The 27,127-nt window shown below is 40.2% G+C and overlaps 1 protein-coding gene and 1 non-coding gene across 2 annotated transcripts; one reads left to right on the forward strand and one right to left on the reverse strand.

Annotated features, from left to right (window-relative positions):
* Nucleotides 1–795: 795 nt before the first annotated feature.
* LOC120557931 (protein kinase C delta type-like) lies at nt 796–26,177 on the reverse strand. Its single transcript, XM_039798643.1, has 17 exons — nt 25,954–26,177; nt 10,110–10,239; nt 9,599–9,871; nt 7,564–7,732; nt 6,009–6,040; nt 5,824–5,909; nt 5,248–5,377; nt 5,041–5,141; nt 4,806–4,890; nt 4,483–4,592; nt 3,403–3,576; nt 3,073–3,164; nt 2,880–2,942; nt 2,585–2,723; nt 2,076–2,264; nt 1,779–1,907; nt 796–1,627 (listed from the first exon to the last, which is right to left on the reverse strand). The coding sequence occupies exons 2-17, from the start codon at nt 10,216–10,218 to the stop codon at nt 1,469–1,471; spliced, it is 2,040 nt and encodes a 679-aa protein (XP_039654577.1). The 5' UTR covers nt 10,219–10,239; nt 25,954–26,177; the 3' UTR covers nt 796–1,468.
* trnae-cuc lies at nt 9,113–9,184 on the forward strand. Its single transcript has one exon. It is a non-coding gene; the product is annotated as a tRNA-Glu (tRNA).
* Nucleotides 26,178–27,127: the final 950 nt, after the last annotated feature.

Here is a 27,127-nt window from a genome sequence, read left to right on the forward strand (position 1 = left end):
CCCATAAAATATAGCAAACACTTACTGGTAACCAGCAGTGGCCAGAGGACCACACCATAACAACAGGATAACAGAGAGGAATGGAATTTCTATGGTAGGTCAGTCTTTACAATAGGATTATTGTTTTTGTAAGAGCTTCAACATATGAAGCCTTGTGATATGCAAATCTCCAACACGTGTAAACATAATTCAAAATGTAATCAAGTGACACTGGCTTACAGGGATTCATGAATTTACAATGTATTTATTTATAATCAGATGTAAAAGATGAAGAGAGTAAAAAAGTACACCCATAACTCACAGGCAGCTCATTGTAATGTACATATTAATTTTCCATACACAGCACTATTATTTTCATGTTAAAACTCCTACATTCAAGTAACACATTTCAAGAGGCCCAATGCTTACAGTATGACCGTCCCGCATATACACAAACACACACACAAAATAACATCCTTCAACAAATATAGATGTACAGGTATAGTACCATACCGTTGTGACAGCCCAGAAAATTTATGTGTGGAACAATTGCTTTGCACTATGCTTCAGTCTGATGTACAGAAAGATGTCTGACACCAGTGGCACACAAAAGACTTACTAGACATGCCATGTAGAAATCCTGTGCTGAATTTAAACAACAGATTAACACTTTTGGAATATGTGAGATTTTGGGATGTCCTCCAATTTCTCAAAACAGTGTAGTTAGCGATGAAGGACACTATTCAGTTCTGCAATAACATTATTCCAATTCAGAGGGATTTAAATTCTCCCCAACTTTATAGTACTGTTATTTCTATGATGCCAGAACTGATGACTCATTCAACAACTGATGATGTTTCCAACTACAGTGACATAATTGGCATCTAAAAAATACCTGCACATACCCACATGTTTGTATGCACATGGTAACACACATACACACATACAGGTAGGGGGCTGTAGGAGGCATATAGTAGGTAAAGCACACAGGTTGAGAGGGAATATAGTGTGTAGCACAGAACTCTCTTGACTTGGGTGTGTATATTTTTTATAACTAAATAAGGATGTCATGCTTGTGCACATGAATTCAAATTTTCAGTACAGTACATTAGATGATTCGTATAGATTCAAAGTGTCATCACGATAATGACAAAATTAAAGAAAAGATATAAAGCATCATTGAGTACCCCCCCTCCCAGCATTGATTATAGTAACCATTGTTTCATAAGAATGTCCCTTACTTTCCTGGAGCTTTATATTACTTTACACACCTATACAGTTTGACATCTGAGACAAGATTATGGTTTCCTGGTTTCCTTTTGTCCCTCATCCTCTGATAGAGGAACTGAAGAAGTCACAGCCAAATCTTTTTAGGTTCTTGTTATCCATTCAGTTGAACTTAGACCATATGAAGATAAAAGGAACATAATAAAAGCTATTTCAAAATGCTGGGCTAAGCGTGTGTTTCCAGAGAAGCCATTTTCTTTTTTCATTTGCTTATCATGTTTTCCAGTTTGGGGTTGATGAAGGAAAAGCCAGCGAATGCTGCCTGGTCCATGGAATCAATGAGGTTCTTGTCCGCGTGGGAGAGCCGCGGCTTCTCGCTCAGGAACTCTCGGTCAAAGTTGCTGCAGTCACTGGGGGATTTCTGTGGGTGGCAGTTCAGGGATTTCAGTTAGGTTAATGCAACGAAGCACAGGTAAGTAATCGGTATCCTGGATGCACGCAATCCTATTTACACAAAATGGATTTTAGGACCTACATATATTGTTCAGGAAAAAAAAAAGATAGGCTCATACCACTTTGGGTTTAAAAGGAGGCTCCAGTTCTCTTTTCTCCAGTGCTGGCCAGTTGATGGTTTTGAAGAATGGATGGGCACGGACGTCTCCCACCACACCCAACCTGCGACTGGGATCTCGCTCAAACAACTGGAATAATGATGGAGAGAAAGGAGACAGACATTTTTTATTACAGAAAGAACACAAAACAACTCCCTATAATACTATGTTGTGATAAGGAGGAATGTCTGCATTGAAATCCATTCTCTGCCTATGTGGAACAAAGTGTGCCAGTAACATATGTATCCTGTTAGGTACCAGTTCAATTAGGTTCTTGGCCTCCTTGGTTAACCACCGAGGGTAGTGAGGGGTGTCGTGCCTGATGGACTCAAACAGCTCATCCTCATCGTCCCCTTGGAAAGGTGACTGACCGATCAGCATCTCGTACACCAGCACACCAAAAGACCACCAGTCCACTGAGAAGGTGTACTTCTGTCCTAGCAGGATCTGAGATGAGAGACAGTTTCGAGTTAGTAAGGAGGACAAGGACACACACTGTCTAGATGGAAACACTATGTTGTTCACCAGTATTGCAGAAGCCAAGTAAACATGTGTAGAGCCTGTCATGCCTCCTAATGACGACTAGGAGGCTATAAACTGAATGAATGAAGAGATGCATGTCAAGGTGAGTAAGGGGCTTCACATTAATAATTATTTATATCTATAAATATATATTCTAAACAAAATTGCAGAATTAATAGGTTTTAAGGATTTCTATGGTAAAGTGGTGGTATGAAATGTGACATCAGTCAGGCCCTGAAGCTTACCTCTGGCGCGATATAGTCTGGTGTCCCACAAAATGTGGTGGCTCTGGCGTCCCCAAACATACGCTCTTTGCACATGCCAAAGTCTGCTATCTTTATATGTCCGTCCTTGTCTAGCATCACATTGTCCAGCTTCAGGTCTCTGAGGAAAGACACAGGAATGTACAACCAGTTCCATTACAGTATATTCTGTTTGAAGTACTGTAGTCGAAAATCCAAAAAGACATTCAGTTCAATCCTCTATGGCAGTAACAGGTTAAATATAGAGACTGCAGACACCAGTACAGAGGGATCTTACCTGTAGACAACTCCTTTTGAGTGGAGGAACTGCAGTCCTATGATTATCTCAGCAGCATAGAATCTGAAGGTTGAAATGTGCAAAACAACCATTAAACACATATTTACTGGTTCAAGTTACATATGCTCCATTGTGGAAAATGGCAGTTGCTGTATTACTCATAGTTCTTTAAGTGGTGTCCCAGTGTACTTACGTGGCTCTGTTGAGATCGAAGCGGCCTTTGTCTTGGATGTGGAACATCAAGTCGCCTCCATTCAGGTACTCCATTACAAAGAAGAGGTGCTCCTGTGCAAACGACACATTATTGTCAGCTCACTGTCGCAGACAAATGAGACATGAAGAGTGTGTGTGTGTGTGTGTGTGTGTAAGAGAATGGATTCAGATAAGAGGGGACTAGGAGTGTGGGTCTTTATCAACAACTGGGAATTGTCACTCTTGTGGCTGCTGCCTGGGTTGATTCCCTAACAGATAACATGCTTTTATATGTTTTACTAGTAGAAATATGCAGGGTGTGTATCCTTACTCTAGACTGGAATGTGGAGTAGAGGTGTGTGAGGAAGGGGTTCTCCCAGGCGAGGGCCAAGACTCTCTTCTCCACCATGGTGCACTCCACATCGTCTTCCATGAGAACGACATCCTTCTTCAGAACCTTCACAGCAAAGTACTGGCCCTGCCCTTTCAGCTCTGCCAGCAGCACCTGGGGTGTCAAAGCCACTTAGAGTGAGTACTTCATCAGTGTGCTCACATCAGTTTCATGGAGTGCACTCATAGCAAAATCAAATCAAAACGAGGTTATTTATATCTCCCTTTGTTTCGGTGTTCCTACATGCTTAATCTCAATGTACCTCCGTGAGGACACTAGATGTTTGATCTCACTGAAAGCATTGCCACCAGGCTATTTTGGATAATAAATTAACATTCGATCCCCTGCTTCTGTTTTTCTCAAATAGGTTGAACTTGATGTAGGGCGTGTCATGTCTTTGTCAAATGTTGCCTGGCATCTATAGTGATGGATGAATAACTAAGCTTGTTTCTCATCTGAAAACCATCTCCCACTCTAACATCGATGTGAGGGAACTCATGTACAGTAACAGGCAGTGAGTGGTTGTATTGATCTACATCAATACTTCATAAACCTAGTTTATGAAAAATGAAGTAAACTACAGATGAGGTGGTAATTAATCAATTATAAAATAAAATAAATAAAATATGGTTTAAGGAAAGGATGGTGATTACTAAGACATGATAACATCCTCTTGATGATGTGTGTGCCTTTCACAGCTCACTTGTATGATAATTCAGCATTACAAACATTTTCACATATTTCTTTTTCCTCTGTAATGTCACTTCTAATGGTTCCAAACTACATAAAATATGAAGATATGGACGGTTTCTGCTTAATTTACTGTCATGTCCATTGTTATATTTGGTATTATTCATCTACAAACTAGATTTCAGGAGGAATGTTTTTTTTCCCATATATGTGTAACATCATTGGCATAACAAGTTTGTGATATGCTGGCAGTGTTTCCATTTTGTGTCTACACAATCATTTCATGCTAAATTTGGAAAAGGATTTAAAGATGGGGACCGTAGGGCCTACCTTGCCAAAGCTGCCTTTTCCCAGCACCTTGTGGAATACCAGGTGGTTCATGCTGAGGCGTACCTGGGGAACTGTAGCTGCGGCAGGGGTTGGGCTCACACCCTCATCTGCTATAAATACACATTTGCACACAGAGTAAATACATATGGAAACTTGAATGCAAAGATACATGCAAACTCCTTCAAAGAGTTAGGATTTGAGAACGTGAATAAAGTTAAACAGACTATCAGCGACATTACTGTTTCTATTTTACCTTTAATGATAAAGCTTGATTTAAATCCAACAACAACTTTGTACTATGGTGTGCACTACAAAGATCTTACCACTAGGGTCTGCTGTTGCATTATTGATTTCTTGATAGATCCCAATATCCGCTTTATTGGAGTCATCAGACTTCTTCATAGATTTCTAGGGATAAAAAAAAGTTTGCTAAAATATTCTTGACATTGTACATTGACAATAACTTTCTTCTTAATTTTTTCTAACACTGACAGGCATAAAATGTACACACAGTCTACATAAACTAAAATAAACATTACAGTTTGTTACAGTACAAACCTGGCTGATTTGAGACAGAGCCTCTGCCAGTAGTTTCTGGTTAATTCCACACAGATTGGCCACTTTCTTCTGACAGTAACTGTGTACGTTCATGCCACAGTCTGGTCAGAGGTGTGAAAATAGATTGGTCAAGTGAAAAAAAGGGAATACAATGAAAGAGAAAAATGTCAGAGGTATGGAAGGAGGCAAGAGAAAGGCAGACCTCACCTTCACATTTAAGGCCCTGTTTGTAGAGACCCCAGAGCAGACTGCCACAGTGGTCACAGAAAGTGGGGCTCTTATAGTTATATTGTTTGAAGCGATGCGGCATATCAATCTTGAAGCGCTCTTTCTGGAACTACAAACACATAGAGATCCATTAAACCCACAGAAAGCTGCCATATGATAATTAAAATAGACTAATGTGGGACTATATGTTTTGCCAGTTTTAGTTGCTTTTGAGACGCAAGTAAAAATCTAAATGAAATTCCACAGCCAATACTTAAATATTGGAATCTAATATCAATGTTGTTTGTAAACTTTAGTTAAATCTGCATTAAGTTGTACTGAAGAATTGACTCGTGATTTACATTGTTTAGAGTAAGTAAAAATATATTGACCAAATTAATGATTAATGGACTACTTCCTACGAGTGCATAAGTCACATGCCATAAAATAAAGCTGGAGAGAAGTCATTATCGAACTATAGCTGGGGAAAGTAATAAAAATGTATTCAGTTCATCGTCAGTATCAGATCTGAGGTGAGGTTTGGCACTGATGTTGGAGAACATTAACTTTGCTTACCACAGTTTCACGACTGTTGGTCGCTGACCCAGTGCATCTGCCGATGATTTTGTCGATGCATTTCTTGTGGATTGCCGCATTGCATTCTGGGTGAAATAAATAAATATTGTGTTAACTGTAAAGAATACAAAAGGATAAATACTGTATGTGATAAAAATGCAGAGACCAGTTAATGAGACACTTACGTCTGCACTTGTAACCTTGCTTGTTCAGCCCCCTGTATGGGAGAAAAGGAATGTCATTAAATCCCTGTAATGGGTGAGATGAAGCAAAACAAAGGATTTTCCTCAGTCATAACTAAAAATAATATGGCTGCCGATATTAGAGCAATATATCCAGGATGGTTGTCAACACTAGGATTGTGGTTATGACAGTGATACACTGTAGCTGGCATGCAGATACTTTGCAGCAGTAAAGCACACATTTACTGTTTTCTTTATGCAACAGCTACTGTACCAAACTATATCTGTACTGTCCGCAAACTCCTCCAAAGTATTATGCAAGTACAAAAACAAGCATGGGAAAAGCATGCAAGACCTGTTACTAGAGTTGGCAGCTCAATGACTCATGGCTTTAATTTGTTATCAGCATAACTGGAAAATATCTTTCACATGTTCAATCATAAGATTGGAACTTGGCCACAGAATCACACACTTATGCACCTACTAAAGAAAACATCAGATTTCCTCCTGGCTGTCTCTAAAGCGGATAGACAATAGGGATAGACCAATTATCAGCCCGTTTTTTTGGCAGTTTGCAGATTATCTGTTTCTGCATTTTATTTGCCTGATAACCAATAAAGTTAATTCATTAAAAAGTGTGCTACTTGGTTCTGCTACAGCTCTGAGTCTGTCCCTTTGCTTTGGTTTCACTCACCACTAAGTCTGATTTAAAGTCCCGTCCACTACACTATCTGACTGACTATCGTTTACTGTGTATTCTAATTTATTAGATTATTGCTTAAAGCATTTAAACATAGTTTTGTGTTGGAGTTTGTAACATTCCAAAATCTTAATTTTGACTTAAAGATGAACCTTTTCACTGTAAATGCATATCTGTTCCAAATATTGTTTGTCAGTTTCATTATATACTAATAATCAGTATCGGTCCTAAAAAAACTGTATCGGCCGATCCCTAATAGACAATACTGGAGTTTGGGCAATAGGAGGAGGAGGCTCCCATATTAGTGCTGCTGACATAGTTGGAACATAACATGGCAGCTTTGTGGGATTTCCCTAGACAGTGACTCATTCTTACAAAAGCACTCCTACTGTTGATGTTATCATTACATGTTCCCAGAGTGCTCCATTTAGAAAACCTAGAACCGCTACTAATTGGTCTTTTATTAAGCACCCATGGGGGGCTGGACCTTACTTATTGGACAACTGATGTTTTTGTCTCATTTGGTACGCAAAGAACATACAGTGGGTTACAGCATATATGGTCTGGAATTATCAAAGCTGTGTCAGTGGCATCTTAATAAAAACACAATGCTGATAGTAATAATAATAATAATAATAATAATAATAATAATAATAATAATAATAATAATGGCTGCTTCTGGATAAGTCATGCCCAGACAGAGTAGCATTGGCAATTATTAATATTTCTCCCTGGAATGCAGCAGATACTCAAAACATACTAAAGGTCAAAGTAAAACAAGTATTTTATGTGCTAACCATCTTACAAAAACACAATAGTGACAGCTGTTATGTAACCAAGGCCAGATTGGCATCTCACCAGACGAACTCTCTGCAGACAGAGCAGAAGGTGGGCGTGCCGAAGAAGGTGGCGGTGAACTCGTGGTTCTTGATAAAGTGAACTTTGGGCTGCTTAAAAGCTCCTCTCCTCCTGTTGAGGGTTGTGACTCCATCCTCAGGAGAAACCTTCACTGATGGCTGACACGACGCTGAGTGGAGAGATCAATATACAAATCAAACTACTGTATTTCTATTCTATTCAAAACTTGTTTGTCAAGCAGCTTTAAAGTGCAGTACTATCCAAATAAACTTTTATTGATTTGCAAAGAAAAAGAAAAATGTTTTTAGGGGGCAGTTCAAAAAAGGAGTAGCCTTAAATAGACAACTGATAGACAGGGAAAAGCGGGAAGAGTGATGAGGTGGGCGAGATAAACAAATTTCCTCTCTGCCATTCTACTGACAGATGTTTATGTTTGGACAGCGCTTCAGTGAGTTGAGCCAAGAGAGTGGGAGTGAGAAAAAGGCCAAGGGAAAGAAGACAGACAGGGGAGGCAGACAAAGTTGAGGGCTGTTCACACATGCCTAAAAATACTCTGGGCTGCTTTTCAGGAAACCTGTAGAGTTTGTAGGAGGGAGCTGATGGAGTATGGAGCACTTTCATAACGAGCAGACACACCCCTCTCATGACCCTCTCCAACCCTGAACAGTGAACCCCTGACTGTGCTACTCCCACACAGAAATTCCCCCTGAACAGAACCAGTTTGTTAATCTCACTCCATCCCACTCCATGTTGGCAGACAGAAGTGACTACCATAGACTGGGTTCCCTGTCTGGGGTGGTGAGCCAACAGCTGTACATACAGTACTAACAGCCAGTACAGCTCTGCTTAAATTCTGCCGTTTTTGAAAGCAGGTAACGATAGTAATAGGATTTTGAAGTTGCCAATGGTGGATCATTTGTGCTGCTATTCAATATCTTTAAGTGGCCTTGTCATACCCAATGACTCAATGTTTCCCCTTTATTCCTGACAGGACATTTAAGATCTGAAACTCTTCTTTGAAACACATAACAAAAAGCATAACATAAAAAATAAGAATGTTTTCTTATCATAAATATCAATATAGGCCTAATATACTGTATGTACTTGTTAAACCCTAGTCCAAGTAAACACATTTGTACACAGTATCAAGACACATTGACATGAACACTTCTTGTTACATGTGCTATGCCATATATATTTATATTTATTCATTGTTGTGTTCAGTATCTTAGCTACTTATTCAAAGTATTGCCAGCCCTGAGGCTAAATTCCTACATGGCCTTGGAGGATCGTTACAATGCATTGGCTATATTGCCAATCCTGTAGTCAGCTGACAAACTTAGTGTGCGATATGCCGACAGAGAGGTCCACAATAACGAACGTTTAATTGTTGGGTGTAGAAAGTGCAAGGAAATAAACACCATGATGAGGAATCCTTTCCGCCAGTAGAGGGCATTATATCCACACTGAAGGAGAGAGAAAGAGAGGGGGCAGGGGATATTTCCTCAGCCATGGGCAGCTAACTATCTTCTTTCATACACTTCACCAGTCCCTGGTGGTCTAGTGGTTAGGATTCGGCGCTCTCACCGCCGCGGCCCGGGTTCGATTCCCGGTCAGGGAACACTGTTTTATAGGCCATGTAAACAGGTTTACACTTCACTGAGTGATGGGTTCCTACAATGACCATCTGTGCTGTTCTTACTAGTTTGAACTGGAATGGGCTCAGTTAGAAAAAGGTAATGTGATGTCACATATTTCCAATCAGGATTTAGCTATATTTAAATCTAAATGGGATGACATTTGTGGGGTTGCTTGCTTAATTTGCTAGGCCGATTTATCGATTGTTGATTTATTTTGATCCAACCACACACACACGGTCCTGATAAAGCAGATTATATTTTTGAGTGCTAAACTCTCAACAAATAATATCTAAAAATCTTTTTTGGCTTATTTAGTCATGGATATGACAAAAAAAAAATACCAAAGGTTTAAAACCAGATTTCCAGGCAGGGACATTAAGATGCAGCAGTTTTACCTGCATCAGTGTCCTCCAGGAAGAACTGTACAGCCATCTGGACCTTCCCTGAAGGATGCATGTCCAACCAGAACTCAGCACGGTTGCTGGTCTTGGACTTCTTACAGCGTTCTGCCAGTACAGACACGCCCACTGTGGCCTTGGCCAATGGCTCCTCAGCGCTCTGCATGAGGACCACTTCTATGACACGCCCCTCGTAAATGTGAGCATCAAAAGTGGACTTCCAGGCTGGATACATGGTGGGCTTCCTCTGGACCAAGGTCTTTCCTCGCTCTGTTGAAGAAGATTTGGATCATTATTGGGAACAAAATGCACAGCAAAGGAGTGACTAGTGCCTGGAGTTGGTGGAAAGTTTTGTGGTGGATTTCAGAGCCCAGTAGATAGTGTCTGTTAATGCATTATTAAACCTGGACATCTGGTCTCCCTACTCACTGTGCCTGTACCCTTATCTAGATAAAATGATGACTGCATATATATGTGTGTGTGTGTGTGTGTGTGTGTGTGTACATACCTGTGTTGACAGACTCCTTCATCTTGATGGCGCAGATGGGAGGATCAGACAGAGGAGGCAGAACACCAATGTCATAAGCATTGAAGGTGATACGCAGGAAGGGTGCCATGGTGACCACTCACCTAAGCCTCTAAAAACAAAGACATAGACATAGACTCACGGTTAGAACATCTCACACAAACACACAGTAGGGTCAAAGGACAGAGGGTGTCATTGGCTGAACAAATTGTAAAGCCTCTTGAGGCAAATTTGTGATTTTGGGCCATATAAAAAAATGTACTTGACACACATGCATGCACGCACACACACACGCACAAACCCACACATGCATGCATGCCTGTTTATTCATCTTGTACTTGGATTGCTTAAGTTCTGCACTTAAAACAAGAAGGAAGAGAGCCTGTGGCTAACCGTGTCATCAGAACTACAGAGGAAGTAGAAGTTTCAACTAACGACCTAACTTTGAAAACTAACTGCCAGTAATGAGGGCCAAAGGAAAAAGAAGAGTGTCTCATTCCCTTATCCTGTGCTCATGTGCACAGTTTGGGATAACCAGAGAGAAAGAGAAAATCAAAAGGATCACATTTCCAAGACAAAAAGATAGTCCCAGTGTTGGGGGAAAAAGACAAACAGAGGGAAAAACTTCTGCAGTGAAGTCTCTTTGCTGTGCTGTTTTCACCTTGTTTACTGTGGGAATTCTTTGCAACACAAATTAAATCCTGGTTGTCTATTCCTTATTCTCAATCCCAACTGTCTCTACTTGGTCGGCTGTATACATTTAGTTCTGTGTCCATTCTTTAAAGGACTTTTGTAGTACTACATCGTAAGAAAAGTCCTATGTTTAGTTATATTTGAGTATTTCCTTTTTCTATTGGTACAGAGGTATAGGCTGAAGCTCTAGGGACCGTTGTTAACTGAATGGTTGGCCAAAATGCTCTCCATTATATTGCTCTATTTCTTTGGACTTCACTGTTCAGGTATCAGGGTTTTCTGTATTTCGGACTAACGTCTTTACAAAAAAGAATTCCAGCTTTTCTATCTATAACTGCTATGGATGTTTCTGAGACAATCTAGAGTACGATCAAAAGTATAAAACTGAAACAAACCACAGCTTGCAAGTGTCCACCCGCTTGCTTCACTTAAGCTGAATTGCTCCACTGACAGATTTGTACAGCACTACTTTCCAAGAGTTTTGTACACTTCCTCTTCCTGCTTCTTGTGGGGTTTAAGCAACAGTTTTACCAGGGTCATTCTTAATCTGCCAGACTGACCTGATCCCTTCAATACATCACAATAATTATAAAGTAGTGTGGCGGAGTCTCTGTATAAAGCAGTATAAAGTGTTAATGGATGTCTTCCACAAATATGTAATTATGTATGGAAATGGTGTGATAAACATGCACACGCACACTTATTTTGTTTCTTGACCTAGTGCAGCACTGCCTATTTTGTCTTCACAAGAAAAACCCTTTTTAGGCATATCTCTGTGGCAGGCAAAATGACAGCAACCAAATAGTGCTTAATAACATGTATCATATCTAATGATTCCAAAGTATCATGTAAGATACAGTCAGTTTAAAGATTTTTTTTTTTTTGAAGAAGCAGTCAGTATCAGTATGACACCACAGAGCAAACTATAAGGTGCCAGAAGGACAAACACTTTTCCCACAGCTATGGGACAAAGTGTTCAGTAAATCAATCTTAAATACTAAACTGTCTTACCGTGAAAACAATAGTAGAAACTAGTTCCATTTCAGTTCAAGGGGCTGTGTTATAACCGATTATAAACTGTGACATTTTGTAAATGTAGGGGGCAGCCAGTCAAGCCGCATGTTAGATCTGTACCTGAAGGAACTGTACAAACACTGAACCTTTCATGTTATTGAGGTTGTTCCACACCAAAGAGTTACACATAAGCTACGTAACATCACGCACTAGAGCCCCAGAGGGCCTACATCCTAATTCCCAAAGCAGCAATAAAATCCCACAGAATTCCTCCACACAGCACTTTGTGTGAGCTTTTAAGTTCCTTGATTTCTTGTAGCTTTATTTAGTCTCTTGCACAATTACCATAATCTTGGCTTAATAGTCATTTCAGAGATATGGCACTGATTTAAGGCCTCTCATTTTACTACACAATGATGTTTAGGTTCTCTATGAAATGACATTTCGTTACAGTAATTCCTAAAAGCAAAATGTACAGATAAATCTCCTTCTCTTAAGTGAGTATGCATATGAACATTGAACGACTGGACAGGAATGTACCGTAGACTCCCTGTGTCTGCTTTTATAATTATTCATTCATAATGTGACAAGTTTTGTTTGTTTTCATGTTCCTTTTTACATTGCTGAATGTCAAGCTCAGGTCCTGACTGAACTGGTGTGGCTGTGATATATGTACATGTATGCTGCCCAGCCTACAAAGGTAGAATAGATGCAATTTTGAACTAAGTGACACTCGAAATGCAGAATTATAGAGGGAGAAAGCATTAGGTTCTTGAGAATTTTCCTATTGCAGCTAAAAGGTTTTGGAACTGGAAATCTGGATTCTAATTCTCAGCTTTTTTTTAATTTTAAATCGCTATGTGGAGCTACTTAGCAGTACAAGAGGTTACAGTACCCACACTGAGCAGGTCTCAGGTATGAATGTGTCTGAGCAAGCCTCTTAACCCCCAACTGCTCCAAAAGTCAGAGGTTACTCAGTAGCCAGCAAATAGGTGAAGACATGTCAACAATCAAGTTTAATTTAAAGTTAACTGGCTACCAGAATGGCATGTGAACAAAGTATTTGACTTATATTTTTGCGAGTGACTGATGGTAAATTAGTACCCGCTGGTTGTTGAGAAGAAACGCACATGCATTTCCAAATGTTAGCTAGTGAAATCAACATACATCAACTACAGACAGATAATTTTCTAATTCAATGACTTTGAGGAAACTGAAGCACCTGGAAGAAACCCACACAGTCCATGCTCCAACATCTCCACACAAAAAGGCCTTCAGCCAGTTGATTCAAACAAGGACCTTTGTGTTCTGTTGCGACAGAGCTTACCACAGAGCCATCATACCACCCTGTATTGTTCCAAAATCACAAATCTCTGCCCACGTTTTAATTGGTGTCAAGGACGATACAGGAAAACTTTAAAGATCTTAGCGGAGAAATAGGATCACTGCAGGTGTCATAAGTCATAGGCTACACAGCAAAAAAAATAAAAATAGGACCAACACCAAAGAGGACCATGCTATCATTAAGATGAAGTGAATACATTGTTTTCACTTTAAAACAATGTCTTTATAAAAAACAATGCACATTAAAAAAAGCAGACAAGTTACAAGATGATTAGTATACAAAATAAAAGGCATACATAGGCTACATACAGTATTAAATGTAAAAAAATTCGGAATTCAATTAGATTGATTGTATTGGGGAAAAGCTATGGTAATACGCAATGCATGTTAGCTAGGCTACATTCCTAGCCTGGCTCCACCCTCCTACGTACTTCCGCTCAATTTTCATTTTCCTTCAGTACGTCATCTGGGTTTGCAGCATATTCACGGGTTTTCTCCGGCCAATCTTTACCGGTCCAATCAGCGAACAGAGGGAGTGGCTGGGAACGATGACGTTGTGCGCTAGTTTGAGTTGTAGTTCCGTAATGGCCGCGGAGAAAGATGCGAGCGAAGCCATTGGGTCCGTTGTGGCAACGCTGCCGAATATCCAGAAGTTAAAGCCTGAGCAAGAACAATCTTTGCTGAGTTTTGTTTGTGGCCATGATGTTGTGGCCCTCCTTCGGGAAAAGTTAGATTTTCCAGCTAGCTCCGTTAGTGGTGAAGGAGTTGGCTAAGGCTAACGCTAGCGATGCTAAGCCGACGTCAGGACCAAATGTTAGCGATGGCAGATCCAGAGTGGCTCTGGGCAGATCCAATAATTTTAAAACTTCAACAGAGTACCCGCCTTCAAGGAAGTTAACACTTGTCAATGGAGAGTGGCCAGACTCTTTGTACAAATGAAATGTACGAGAGTCTGGTAAGACCAGGCTACTACATCACTACATCTCTTAGCCAATTATATTTTGGATATTGTGCATTTTCAGGAGAACGACACATCTCTGTTGCTGCTGCTGAAGGCTTTGACTGACCCTGCGAGCCTGTCAGGGATCTAAAGACTCCTAAACAAGCGGCTTTTTCTGGGTGAGGAGGGTTGAGAAACTATTAAGAGTTCTCATAATACTGCCCATGCAAGCTCACATACATACAGACAGACACCCACACACACACAAAAACAATATTAATGAAAGTTATGTCAGATGTGAAATACACACTAAGACATACTTTTAGAGTCCATTTCCAATTTTCTTTCTACTTCACACAAACACACACTCTTTATGTACACATGCATTGCTAGTAGAAAAGAGAGCCTTGTTTCCCTAGAGAGAGTGGAAAAAATGAGCACATGCAATTGGGGAAGAGGTGGGTAGAGGAAAAGAGCAAAAGGTCCAGCCACAATGAAGTCGACTTCCAGCAAGATGGATATTGTTTATGTGTGTGGCCTTAAGGAACTTTTTAGCTACTCTAAAGTTAAGTCTTCAGCTTTTGGCCTCGACTGGAAGGACTGTCAAGTACCAGTAAATGTACCACTGGACCGCCTGCCTGTAGTGTATGGGTTAAATTTCTTCAACTTTATTTATAAACTATACACTAACTGGAAGAAGGTACAGTATGTACAGAAATAGCAAAAGCATGACAACACCAAGATGTAAGTAACTACAAAATGTAATTATAAACCACTTGACTCAAAATCCCTGTCACCCGTCATATCATATCTAAGGTCCTTCCTATTTCCTGGAGGAGTGAACAACATTTTGCATTGCATAAAAACCTTATAGGATGGGAATGATTGTTCCAGGTATTAATCAGCCTCTAGCTCACCCAGTAAGAGCGTTCTCCCCATGTTGGCTGAGTGCTGCAGCGGCGCGGGCTCGAATCCGACCTGCTGCCCTTTGCTGCGTGTCATCCCCCATCTCTCTCCCCCTTTCGTGTCTATCCGCTGTCACTACATAATAAAAGTCAAAAGCCCCAAAAAATAATCTTTAAAATAATAATAAAAAAAAACCTTCAGGTGTAACCAGGGAAACAGAGTTATTGTCTGGAAAAACTTTTGATTTTGATTGTAAAACAAATTAAAATATAAACTTATGTTTTAAAAATATGTTATTTGGCAAGTGACCATGGTATAAGCGGGTTAATGCCCTTCGATGTGTCCATTGTCAGGTATTAATGGACTTCGGCTGCGCGTCGGACGGTTCACGCCTCGCGTCGTCCATTAAAGCTGCTGTAGGTAAGATTGTGAAGATCCAGGACTTTGCCAACAAATTTGAACATCGACAACTTCTCAGTCACTCCCCCCTTTCTGCTGCAGCCCAAACCGTCACCTAAGCCCCGCCCACACAACGGAGTTTGACAGAACTGCATGTCAGACAACATTTTCAATAACTAAAACACTAACACGTTAACTTTACTCACCAACATAACTCACCAACAGTAAAACGATGCTAACTAGCAGGCTACTGTTAGCCATTTCAGCATCATATCAGACCGACCACTGTGCAAACGTTACTATCATCCTCACCAACGTAGCTTTGTGGACTTTTGACTACTAATAACCAAGTCAAAGATAAATCATTCATGGTAATTATGTTACCCGTTGAGAAGAAATGTGGCTACATCTGCATCGTTCTTCAGATCTTTAAAATCCCGGAGCTCACGCCACCTCTGAAAAGCCACTTCACCACCAGAGTTTTGGGAAACTTTTCTGCAGCTCGTGCGCGGGGGAAAGGGGAGGGGAGAACGCTCTTATATGCGTGTGCGGGCCTGAGCAGTGATTGACAGGCAGATAGACCCCGCCCTGTGGCCCTGATTGGAGAATATCAACCGGGAGCGGTGGAATTTTGCCAATCGCATTACAGGCAGTAGGAGGTGCCAGAGGAGCTGGATTTTTTATATATTACATAATTCATGTAGTACTACTGGATCATAGGGTCAGTTTCAGCAAATATGACAGAAAGTTACTTTTATAAGACTTACCTACTGCATCTTTAATACCTGACAATGGACACCTCGTCGGGCCTTACATGTGTCATTTCAAATGGCGATAACAATATAAATCACGACAGCATATTTTCTGGTTGAGTTGATATGACGAAATATCGTCAAAACAATATGAAAATGTCTTTTGTATATATTTTTATATATATATCGTTTCTATCGCAAAGTTTGAAAACAGGTGGCTGAACTGTGTTACGGCTATACTGGACGGCATTATGTTCATTTTATACTAAAATGCTTTATAAAATGAGAAAATACTCTACTACTACTTTTCATTTGTCAAGTATTTAATTCACAAAAAAGTATAAAAAATAAATAGGCTTTACCATGTGGTTATTTCATGTAGAGTATTTATTTATTGAATTACGAGAAAACATGCTATATTGTGATATCATTCTCGAGACCTTGCCTTTATCAGGACAGACGTTTTTATCCATATCGCACAGCCAGCCCTATTTTCTGAAATCCTTTTTTTTCTGATCATAGAATCTAGTATAAAATAAGTAGATTAATATTCAACCAGGAAAATAACCTTTAGTTGTAACAACGTGAAACCAATATTCCATTACATTGCATGCATTAATTACAACACAATACTGGAGACAGATGCGTGACTGTCTACAATACAGCATCAAAGTCATGACCAGTAATGAACACGTCAAAGGTTAGTGGAGATGTCATTTAGTGGAAGAAGTGATCAAGCAAGCAGGTCTAGCAGGTTGGGGAGCTTTTGTATGTCAACCTTTAGTTGGCAGGAATGAACGAAGACGGATACAATTACACAGAGAGCAACAACAACCGAAATGTCCTTCCTTCCTCCAGCATCTTGAATTCTGCTACTAGCAGAGTTGAATTGGAAATCCACAGATCAATGAGAGAGATTATATTATTGATATAGAGTATTAATCCCTATATGGAAATTATTCTTATTTGTCAGCCTTGGGCAACATACCTTTTCATAGCAAACATTTTGACGTGTCATAGCAGAAAACGCACAGGTGTAACAAATAGCAATAATGATGACTCAGTTACAGTAAGTGTCATCAAATTAGAGATGTTCCAATACCAGTATCTGTATCGGCTCCGATACTGCCTAAAACGCTGGTATCGGTAAGTACTGGAGTTTATGCACCAATCCGATACCACGTAATAAAGCCCTAAAGAAAATCTACGTTAAAGTAGTTTATTTATGTTCTTTTTCCGTTATAACTGACTGTCAAACTGGATAATAAAAGAAAGTTCTACACCATTCATTGTTTGTATTTGTTCATGTTTTACAAAGAGTTTAACCTGAGCCAGACCGACAACAAAGATAGAAATAATATCACATCCATACAGGGATAGTAGTATACAATTGTTAAAACATAATAAAATATATAACACACTGGTATTCGATCGGTACTCGGTATCGGCCGATATTGGAATCGGGAAGCAAAAAATGGTATCGGGCCATCTCTACATCAAATCTTACAGCAAGCCACTCCAGCGAGCCAGCATGCACACCACTAGGACCCTGGAGCTGTCTCACCTCAGGAATGCAGCCACTAGGGGTGCACGATTCAGAAAATGTCACGATTCGATATTGATTTTTGATTCAAAAAATGATTCTCGATTAAAAAAAGATTCACAGTATGACAATTAAAAAAAAAAGTATAACACATATAAAATCGATTTTTGGAATTCTATGAATCGATTTTGAATCGCAATACCAATGTGAATAGATTTTTTTGCACACCCCTAGCAGCCACTATTAATGTTGTCAGTTACACCTGTTCATTTTCTACATTGACATGTCAAAATGTCTAAAACTAGCCTGACAGGTTGCTAAATAAAGCTAGAAGAAGAAAAGTATGACGCAGATAACAGATCAACCTGTTCTGACAATTTCAGTCATGCAAACAACATACAATGTGAAGGAAGAAAATGCACCCTGTGCTTGCACCTTGTGATCAAAACACCTTTGATCACACGTTTAAGATGTACACAAACTTTGGTTTCTTTGTCCTACCACTTTGTGTTCCTTTTACAGTTACTTCAAGAAACTGTGCTGTCAACAATGTCAGAGAAAGAAAGGTGGCGTGCAAGTCTGAATGAAAAGAGACCCAGAAGAGCCTGGCTGGATGGAGCTGGGCCAGGCAATGACCTGGCAAATAAGAGCTGAACAAACACGCTCCACACATTTATAATGTACCTGAACAAGCATGGTGAGAGTCAGCCAGGCCACACTCGCACCTGAAGCTCTGTGTGTAAACATCTATTGCATCATTAACTGCTCTTTATGGCAGCTCAAAGAAAAACAATCCCTCCACATTGGAAATGAAACCGTAAGCATGGAAAAGGTTTGATCCTAACAGTGATAGCACGGTTGATTGCGGTTGTCTGCTGGAACATTGGTTTTCTAGCTTCACATACAGAAACTAGAAAGCACTCAGAGTTAGTACTAGGGCTGCTCCCTCTTAGCCGATTAGTTGATTAATCGGTCGTTTTGGTCTTAGTCAACTTAGATTTCTTTAGTCGATTAGTCACATTTTACGCTTTTTTCATGCTGAATGACTTATTTCCAAGAAACGTACGAGCACATCTCTGGTAAATACAAGAATTAAAGTGGTGCTTTTGCATGACTCTTTGCGGAGAAACTCAGATTTACAGATCTGTCGATTAAATCAACTAATCGATTAGTTGATACAATTGAACAAGTGTTAGTCGACTAAGAATTTCTTCAATTGAGCACAGCCCTAGTTAGTACATACTGTACCTGTGTCAAGTCTGAACAAACCTCAACATTTACCATTCTTCAGAGGTTTTCTATCTTCATCCAAATATACATGGTGAAATACAATCATGCAAATTTTTGGAGAACACCCAAATGGACCTTTTTCACAGCAGACATTTTGACTTGTCATAATAGGAAAAGCACAGCTGAAATTGATAACCTTAATGATGGCTCAATTCCATCAAGTGTCCCAGTAAGCTATTTCAGTGAGTCAGCATGCACAATACCAGGGCCTCTCCTAAGTGGAATGCAGCCATCAGTAATGGTTTTGAATACACCTGTGCTTTTCCTACTATGACATGTCAACAAGTCTGCCGTGAAAAAGGTCTATTCTGTGAATATTAGGGCTTATTAATCCAAAAGTCTTTCACTGTGGAATGGTGGCATGCATTATTATGATATTAACACTGCCTTGAAAGCACATAAGTACACACACACACACACACACACAGCCTTTAAAGGGTAACTACTGTTTCTTTCAACCTTTTTTCCTTTGTTTTTGTGTGTAAGTGACTGATAGGCACAACAAGCTTTGAAATTGGTCCAGTACTAAGCATGAACGCTGTAACCGGCAGCCACAGACCGGGCTGCAATGTAACCCTATGGGGCAAATATGCATCGTCAATTTGGTCCACTCAAAGTGCTTTATTTGAACTGAAAGGCTTACATTATTATTAGCATCTGGCAACATTATGGAAGGATCCCTACAGAGATAGGCCTTTTTAAAACCTATTTAAGACCGTTCTGTTTAACCAGAAACAGCTCTGAGGTCGCTAGCGCTAAACCAACCAGACTCCATTTAAAAACACAATACTTTATCATGTACAGAGCCAACATATTTTCACATGTAAATCGGTAAACTATGGGTTTATTTAAACCAAAACTAGAGTTGTGATGGTTGGAAAAGTGGAAAGTATAATTTTATTTTGTTTCTGTCAACTTTGAATGAAGGGTATTTTACGATGCTAAAATTACTGTTTATTTACATGGAGTCTGGTAGCTTTAGCAAACACAATTTCGTAGATGTTTTTATGTTTAAAAAAAGGATCTTAGTCTTTAACAGAAAGGTCGACCTCCTTAGAAATCCTTTCCATAATGTTGTCAGACACTTAGAATATTAATCTGAGCCTGTCAATGGCAAAACGAGCACTTTTGTGAACGTACAAGCTGCACAATTGCCCTATTAACTTACAATGTAGCTTGTTACATCGATGCCGACTGCAGCGATCTTGCTTAATACTAGACCAATGTCAAAGACTGTTTTTCCCATCAGTTACTTAGACACAAATACACAGGAAAATAGGGTTGGAAAAAAAACAGTAGTTACCCTTTAATGAATTTCAGTGGAGACCGGCTTGAAAGAATCAAAGCCATCCTTTCTCTCTAACCAAGGTTAATGTCTAACACCCCACCCCCCAACCACACTCACTCACAGAGGTCATATCAACAGACATATTACAGCTGTTGTCTGGGGAGACACTAGTCTTGCATTGAGAGACCTATCTTCATAGCTCTGCGGAGGAAGGTCTGGCAACAGGAGCATACACTCCTGGATAGGAGAAAAAACGGTCAGGGGTTGTTTGCATTTCTTTAAACCAATCACAATCATCTTGTGAAGTGCTAAGTTCCGGACCCAGAGAGCGTGGCTCTTTAAAATGGTCTTGGGAAGCAACTTGTTTAGGTCGAACATTTGCACCCTGCAAAAGAAAATGCCACACTCAATATTGAATGAAGTTAACTGTTCACACAATACAGTAACGTGAGCTATATAAATTAGCTGCATACATGGTTAAACGTCCTTTGCTCTTACCAGTGTAACGGTGTATGTATTTTGTCCATAGCAAATCCCCACCAATCGGTCCCAAAATGCCCCAGTTAGAGAGTAAATGCCGTAAACATATTCTTTGTAAATGTTTACAACCATTCCCCAAACTAACCGAGCAGGCCTGCCTTGTTGCACGATCCAAATTTTCCTTAACCCTTGTGATGTCCTTCGGGTCACCGGGACCCGTCCAGTTTATTCAACGTTTTGTATTGGCCTGGCGTTGAGCCGGTGACCCTTGCATACTACCTGATGCAATTTAAATGTCAGTTAAAACTTGCCAATTTCAGCGTGCAACGTTGCTCAGAGGTTTCGGTTAATGTTCCTTGATGCGACCGGAGTTTAAAGTTAATACAAAGAAAGCGGAAAGTGGCGGCGCCGGAACTGTCCCGTACCCGAACAGTCGTCGATCCAGACTAGGAAGACACCAACACCTATAGGCAAAAAAGCATGAAACGTGCATTTTACTATCCTTCTGTGATGTTAAATTCTGTCTCCCTCTCTTTCTCTCACACATACAGTACGTACACCGAGCGATCGGGAAAAAGTAGAACAGGAAAGAAAAGTGGGTGGGATTTGATGAAGAAGGAGACCAGAGCTGAGGTTGCTGGTTCAAGGTCAGTCAGATGAATAACTGTTGTGATACATGTATTCCAGTGATACTGACAGTTATAATTTCTCTTTGTGCTTTGAATTAACCTAAGACCACGTCAACGCAAGCTGTTAATAACTGCCTATTGGATGTTCAGACGCAGTGCACATGGACACAAACTTCAGTGTTGGTGCGCGAGAACCTTTTTTCTTCTCTATTTTCTCTCCCTTCCTGAGTCACTGAGTATCAATGAGCTCTTTGGCACGGTTTCAGACCTGCTATACAAGCATGGAATAAATCCTGTCACTGTGTGTGTGTGGGAGAGTCTTTCATCCAGATGCATTAAGAGCAGTGTCCATTTCTGCCTCGCTCACAGTTCACAAAGCCTTGGTAAAGGCAGACAAAATGCAGGATAGCATGATGTGGAGTGGGTGTGTGGGACAGAGAGAGAGAGAGAGAGAGAGAGAGAGAGAGAGAGAGAGAGAGAGAGAGAGAGAGAGAGAGAGAGAGAGAAGAGGCCAAGGGCAAGTAATGAGCCAAACTATCATCACCCGGTGCCGATTTAGCAAATTTGAACCAAACACCTGTGTTTGTTTGAGTGTCTGCCTGTGTGTGTGTGTGTGTGTGTGTGTGTGGGGGTTACGCATGACAGCAGGTGCTCTTTAAAGAAGAACAATGTATTGTTGTACATTGTGACAAAAGTGTTGCAGTGAAGATACTGTGCCTTTCAAATTGTATCTCATATCAGTCTAATTTGCCATGTTAGTCTATGGGGAAAAAGTATTTTTGGGGCAGAGGGCATTAGCTGACTAACACGGAAGGTGCAATTCCACCCTTTGGCCCCTATTTTAAATTGGCTTCAAAGCATTTACTTCCTATATATATATATATATATATATATATATATATATATATATATATATATATATATATATATATACATATACATATACATATACATATATATATATATATATATATATATACATATATATACATATAAATAATAAATAAATCAAATTGCTCAACTGCATTGGTGTTTAATGTTGATCCATCACAAACAGCAGTGCAACTCTGACTTAAAATAAGAAATTATGATTCAACTCTGAAAATATCTCATTGAAAAAAGATAAACTAGACTAAGTACTGATGTCAACTATTCCTTATCTTTAAAGTGACTATTATTGCATCTGTTCATCACACCCCCAACCGGCATCGTCAGACACCGCCTACCAAGAGCCTGGGTCTGTCCGAGGTTTCTTCCTAATAGGGAGTTTTTCATCGCCACTGTCGCTCTGGGGGAATGATTAGAATTGTTGGGGTTTTGTAAATTATAGAGTGTGGTCTAGACCTACTCTATCTGTAAAGTGTCTCGAGATAACTCTTGTTATGAATTGATACTATAAATTGAATTGAACATTAGTACTTTTTTTTATACTCCGTTTAGTTGTTTAGTCAATTATTCACAGACAATACAGCCTAATATCAATTTAAATATTAACATTGTCTCAATTAATCAGGATGTTTTATGTGTTGCAGTGCTGCATGGGCAACTCCTCACTGAGCAGATGTCCCAACCGTGTCCTTCAAGCAGCTCATGAAGCCACAAGCCAATATTTACACACCAGTAACTGCAGGCAGATAATGTTACCTGTGCTCACAAAGCTGCATTGCTTCCAGAAGATAACAACAGGATACAGAGTCTTGCCACAAAGGCAGAAATGTCTTGTAGTGTGTGACACAAGACTTTCGCAAGCAATGGAAGGAATATACCAAAACAGAATTTGCGTTTGGTGTACCAGGGGAGATAACAAGTCATGTCTGCCACTGTGGATTCAGAAGGCTGAAAAATGCAGGGCAGTCTGCACACAGACTTATTTAATCATCCTGCTGACACATGTAACTTCTTTTTGTTGCCACAAATACATTGTTCTGATTGTGTTTTACATGTAACCTGCTTCTCAATCATTGACTTCACCAAGAAAAGGGGATGACGGACGGTAAAGGAGTTGTGATGGCAAATACGGTTGTGAGTGCAATTAGGAAAGTACCTTTGACCTACCAGGGTCATGGACTTTTAGTCTCAGGTGAACAACGCAAACCGGCTCCAATTCAAGTTAGACCACAATGAGCAAAGTGCTGTTGGTGATCATCTGTATTGTCTTCATAATGGCCGTGACAATGGCAGCTTTCTGTCAAACCATATCCAAAACCAAAGACTGAAACCTGGGTTCAATGCAAGTGAAGGCAACTAAAACTCAACATATCTGAACTCCACAAATTACAGTTATATTATATCCTAATTGTGTGACTGAATGTACGGTGAATTATGAAGATCTGAATTAGATGTAACGGTTAAATAGTTACTCCAACAATCTGTGGGACTCAATAGTAAGTTTATATGGACCACAATAATGTCAGTGCTGCTTTTTTGTCAGTTTACCTGTAGGATACTCCTCAAAACATCCAGGATTAAGTTGCTTTAAAGGAACACGCCGACTTATTGGGAATTTAGCTTATTCACCGTAACCCCCAGAGTAAGACAAGTCGATACATACCCTTCTCATCTCCGTGCGTGCTGTAAAGCTGTCTGACGGCTCCAGCAGCATCAGCCCATAACAGAACATGCAGGTGAATGGTTCCAGTAATCCTACTGCTCCGAATAAGTGACAAAATAACGCCAACATGTTCCTATTTACATGTTGTGATTTGTAGAGTCACAGCGTGTACAAAAAACAACATAACATGAGACACAGCCGTCTTCTATCCGTAAACAAACCGGGAACTATATTCTCAGGCGGAAGAATATAGTACTTTGGGGCGAAGTGATATGCTCGCAGCAAGCCTGTCTGAGAATATAGTTCCCGGTTTGTTTACGGTTAGAAGATGGCTGTGTCTCATGTTACGTCGTTTTTTGTACACGCTGTGACTGTACAAATCACAACATGTAAATAGGAACATTTTGTCACTTTGTCACGAATTCGAGCAGTAGGCTAGTTGGAACCAGTTACCTGCAGGATCCCCCCCCCCACAAACAAAAAAAAAAAGAATTTTTTTTTTTTTTTTTTTTCAAATACTCAAAAATAACGCCCCGTTTCCAAAAAGAAAGAATAACCGCGAAAAGGTTGTTGCGTTCTTTTGTCACACAATACTACGAGTCGGAGAAAAGATGGATTTTTTGTAACATTTTTGGTAACATTTAGGATTCTATTCACCAAGTTATTGACATATTATACACATATATTTCACAGTTTGATACATGAAAATTACGTTTTGATTAACGTTAACGCTTAGGCTACTGCTCTGCTTTCTGCTCAAGACTCGGCTTAAAGCCATTGTTGTCATATAGCAACAGAGCCGCGTCTCTACCATTTCAGCTGCACAAGCTACAAAATAACTAATCAGGCGGTATTTAACTCATAATAAGACTGTAGCGACATGCCTATAGGTAGCAGTATACAGCGCGCAATGCGACTTCTTCATTTGTTTACAACAAAGACAAAAGTGCTTAAAATTGTAGAAAACCACAATGTTTACTACGTGTGATGCACGACGTAGCCATCTTTGAAAGTGAGCTCGGGGTCCTCTGAGTTCAGGCGACTTGACGAGTCGTAAATACGACCTCGGGGGCGTTCTTTTTGCAACTTCCGGGTCGTAACTCCGGAAAACGACTCGTAAAACGACTTCGGTGGACAAAAAGAACGCACCATTACTCTGGGGGTTACGGTGAATGAGTTAAATTCCCCAATAAGTCGGCGTGTTCCTTTAAGGGTTGAATTTGAGCACAGAGAAACACAAATGTAACATGTAAACATATTTGACAGCTTGCTCACATATATTAATCACATTCATTTAATAAAACCACCCCAGTAAGGGACATTTGAGGCATGGAATTAAAGTGTTTTAAAGTGAAGCTTGTCCCCTGATATATTATACAACTAGACCGTCTTTAAATGGGATTAAATCTTAAATTAAGTGAATGTTTTTTTTCTGGTTTGTAATCATTGTGGTGGTCGTTAGCATAATGAACGCCACTGTTTGCCCCCATTTTTATTTCCCACAAAAAGTTAGCTGGCTCCATCAATGAAACGGATCCCTCTGTTGCCATAGGATAACACTTCGCAAGAGGAATTCATGAAGCAAGTTACAAACCGACTTCCCGGTGTTGAATTTTGCTTCCCCAGTTTAGTTTTGTTACGTTAACAGGATCTGCAAGCACAGAAACATGGCTTAACTTACGTAACGTTAACTACAACACGGCAAGGGAAGGAGACATTCCGCGACAGCAACTCCTCTCTTTCCCAACGCCAGACAGTCCTATTAACGTTACTTCTACTAACGTTACTGAAGTCAAGAGAGGGTTGGAGTCGAGTTTGTTTCTTTATGAGACAAAACGTCAGCCAAGGAAAGACCCCAGTAAAGACTGGCGACTCTTACACCCAGGAGGCTACCCCCGATCCGCAAGCAACTGATGTTGTCCCAACTGTCAAACAACACAAACAAGTTTTTCCAACCGCGAAGAAGTTTAACCGCTTCTCAAGAAACCGTGACTTACCTCTTCCGCTGAGTTGAAAGGTGTCTTGTTTGCCGCGAGATTTCACCGGGTTTTGGTTTTTGAACCACGGTTTCCTCGCAGGTTTGACTTCCAAATTTCCAATAGTGCTTAAGGAAGTGTTCAAGTCGGCTGCTGTTAATTCAAGCTGTCGGTCTCTCGGCGCCTGGCTCTGTACTGCGGCTCTATGGCAGCGCGCGGTGCAAAGGAGTGAATGTGTGACGTCAACCAGGTGAATTCCCAAAGACACGCACGCACGCGCGTGCGCACACACAGAGACAGAGAGAGAGAGAGAGAGAGAGAGAGAGAGAGAGAGAGAGAGAGAGAGAGAGAGAGAGAAGTAAGACTGCGCAAGTCATGTAGGCCTAGGTCTGTTGAAGAACTGGGGATTAGTGTTAAAATGCTCTGTATTTAACCTACGTATTATTATTTACATTTCAGGCTTTGTCACAATTCCCTTTCAGTAAAAAAAAAAGAAAGAAGAAGAATCCGCAAACCAGGAAATCAATGCTTGGATACACAACTGTAGGCTACACACACACACACACACACACACACACACACACACACACACACACACACACACACACACACACACACACACACACACACACACACACACAGGTTTAGAGAGAATACAGTTTGTGGGCTGATCAAAACAGCCATGCATTTCCTCATTGGCCCTGCCCCCATCACCTCCACACAAGGCAAAGATCCATGCGGTGCTGAGTCATCAGTCCCACACCCACCAAAACTGTATGACTATAAGAGAGAATTGACCAGTAAATATAGACAGCCTGTCTCAACTCCTGAAGGGCTATTTATAGCTCTAAAAAGGGTTACAACAATGACGTAAAGAATAGGTGAGCAGGGTTGAATGCTGATAAATCTCACACCACTCAGAAAGCCTTGACAACTGGACACATATTTGCAGTCAAGCATATATTACAATTAAGTAATCTCAAGATCACTCAAAACTATAGTTTGTTGCGACAAAGAGTAGTATTACACGAACGCCAATTCAAAAGATTTAACACATAAAATAAGCCAGGTGTCAGTATCTCACAAACAACCATAAAAAACCACAAAGGCCCATGACAGGAAAATTTAACTTTTTTTCCCATTACTTTCACGCCATCACTTCCTGGAAAAACAGTTTATCTTCAATGATGACCTC

The sequence above is a fragment of the Perca fluviatilis genome, chromosome 4 (genome assembly GCF_010015445.1).
Source record: "Perca fluviatilis chromosome 4, GENO_Pfluv_1.0, whole genome shotgun sequence".
In the NCBI taxonomy this organism is placed as follows: Eukaryota; Metazoa; Chordata; class Actinopteri; order Perciformes; family Percidae; genus Perca; species Perca fluviatilis.